Raw genomic sequence first — 1969 nt, forward strand, 5'->3', positions numbered from 1 at the left:
TCTTTTTGAGACAGGGTCTCCCTGTAGCCCCAGCTGTCTTGGAACTCACTATGTAGACCAGGCTGGCCTTGAACTCACAGAGATCTGCCTGCCTATACCTCCCGAGTGCTGGGATTAAAGGCATGCACCACCACGCCTGGCTCTGTAATCTCTTATAAAGTGCAATATTCATCAAAGTGAAGTAAAAAATTTAGCAACTTGGAGCTGAAGTTGTAGCTCAGGTGGTAGAGTGCTTGCCTAGCATGCACAAAGCCCTGGGTTTGATCCCCAGCTCTGCATAAACTGGGCGTAGTAATGTGTGCCTTTAACTTGTGAGGTAGAGACAAGAGGATCAGAAGTTCAAGGTAATCTATGTAGTTTAGCTACATAGAGAGTTCAAGGCCAGTCTTGAGTACATGAAACCCTGTCTCAAAAAAAAAAAAAGAAAAGAAAAGCCAGGCCTACTGGTGTACACCTTTAATTCCAGCAGTTGGAAGGCAAAGGCAGGTGAATCTGTGAGCTTGAGTCCAGATAGCAAGTTCCAGGTGAGCCAGGATTTATAGCAAGACCCTGTCTGAAAAAACTAAAAAGCAAAAGAAAGCAACTTAAATTTGGTAGATAAAAAAATTTCATTTATCAGCACTGAAAGCAGTGTAGCTGTTACCAGTGTTGTCTGCATACTCAGCAGATAAGAAGAGCTTCCAGTCTGCACTGTGCTCTACACTCTACACTTATGCCACCTTGGCTTGGCTACCCTAAACACTGCTTCCAAGATAGGAACTCTGTATAGACCAGGCCAACCTCAATCTCACAAAGATTCACCTGGCTCTGCCTCCCTAGTACTGGGATTAAAGGCATGCACTACCATGCCCAGCCTTCCTATATTTAAACCTCTCAGTATCACCAAGGGCTTCTCTAAGTATCATAAATAATTAGCTGAAACTTAGTGCTGCTTTAGTCTAACTACTTTTTGATTTAATAACTTGGTTTTATGTTTTTAGGAACATAGCTACAGTGTTATGGATAGTCCAAAGAAACTTAAGCATAAATTAGATCATGTGATCCTCGAGCTAGAGAATACCAAGGAAAGTCTACAGAATGTTTTAGACCGAGAAAAACATTTCCAAAAATCATTGAGGAAGACAATCAGGGAATTAAAGGATGAATGTCTGATCAACCAAGAAACAGCAAATAGATTGGATGCTTTCTGTTGGGAGTGTTGTCAGGAAATCATGGAGTGAGACTATTTTGTGAAAGAATTTCATGATTTGTTGTCCTACAATTGACATTGATAGCGCTTTTTAGAAGATAATACTTATGTACCATCACTAATAATATCCATCATTGAAAGCACTTCTTTGGAACGTTCCACATTGTGATTGTCATCCAAAGACTTGAAGATGTGCAGGAATATGTTTTGCTTATCATGCTTTTGTGTGACTTGTGATGAAACTAGTGCAGGGTCACTATTTTAAGGTGGTTAAAGTCTCAAAAAAATAAGGAAATACATCAAGTTGGCCACAGTAACTTAGAGTAATAAGAGCATCAGAATTTTGGCTCCAGCTACATTTACTTGTCTGTGCTTTATGGTAAGTTTTAAATTTCATTTTAAATGTATTTTGCTATAAAGCAGAACTCATTTACAATGATACAACCATCTTGCATCCAACCCAGGATGCTTTAGTTATTAATAATGCTAAAGAGTTTTTATAAGGTACTCCATAGCCTTGACCCTGAGAATAACACAGGGACCAGATTTATTGTCTTTAACCTTGTTAGAGCCGGTTAAAGAAGATTCCTCAGGTTTGTGGTAGGAGGAGGAAAGTGAACCAGAATCATTTTAAAAACCAAAAAATAAAAGCTCATAAATTTGATCTTTAATAGATTAGTCAATCTAATAGCTCTTTTAAGTTTTGCTTCATGACTGTTTCATTCAGATCTTCATAGTTTCAGTACCAAAGCTAGCTCAATGCTTGGAATGCTGCATTTC

General features: G+C 38.8%; 1 protein-coding gene across 1 annotated transcript in view; it reads left to right on the forward strand.

Annotated features, from left to right (window-relative positions):
• Thap6 (THAP domain containing 6) overlaps positions 1-1460 on the forward strand; it is a 12120-nt gene extending 10660 nt beyond the window's left edge. Inside the window, exon 5 of the mRNA XM_017800744.2 lies at positions 981-1460. Coding sequence (XP_017656233.1) covers positions 981-1220 — 240 coding nt within the window. The 3' untranslated portion in view covers positions 1221-1460. The remainder of the gene's footprint in view (positions 1-980) is intronic.
• Positions 1461-1969: the final 509 nt, after the last annotated feature.

The sequence above is a fragment of the Nannospalax galili genome, unplaced genomic scaffold, assembly GCF_000622305.1.
Source record: "Nannospalax galili isolate Female #2095 unplaced genomic scaffold, S.galili_v1.0 scaffold800, whole genome shotgun sequence".
NCBI lineage: Eukaryota > Metazoa > Chordata > Mammalia > Rodentia > Spalacidae > Nannospalax > Nannospalax galili.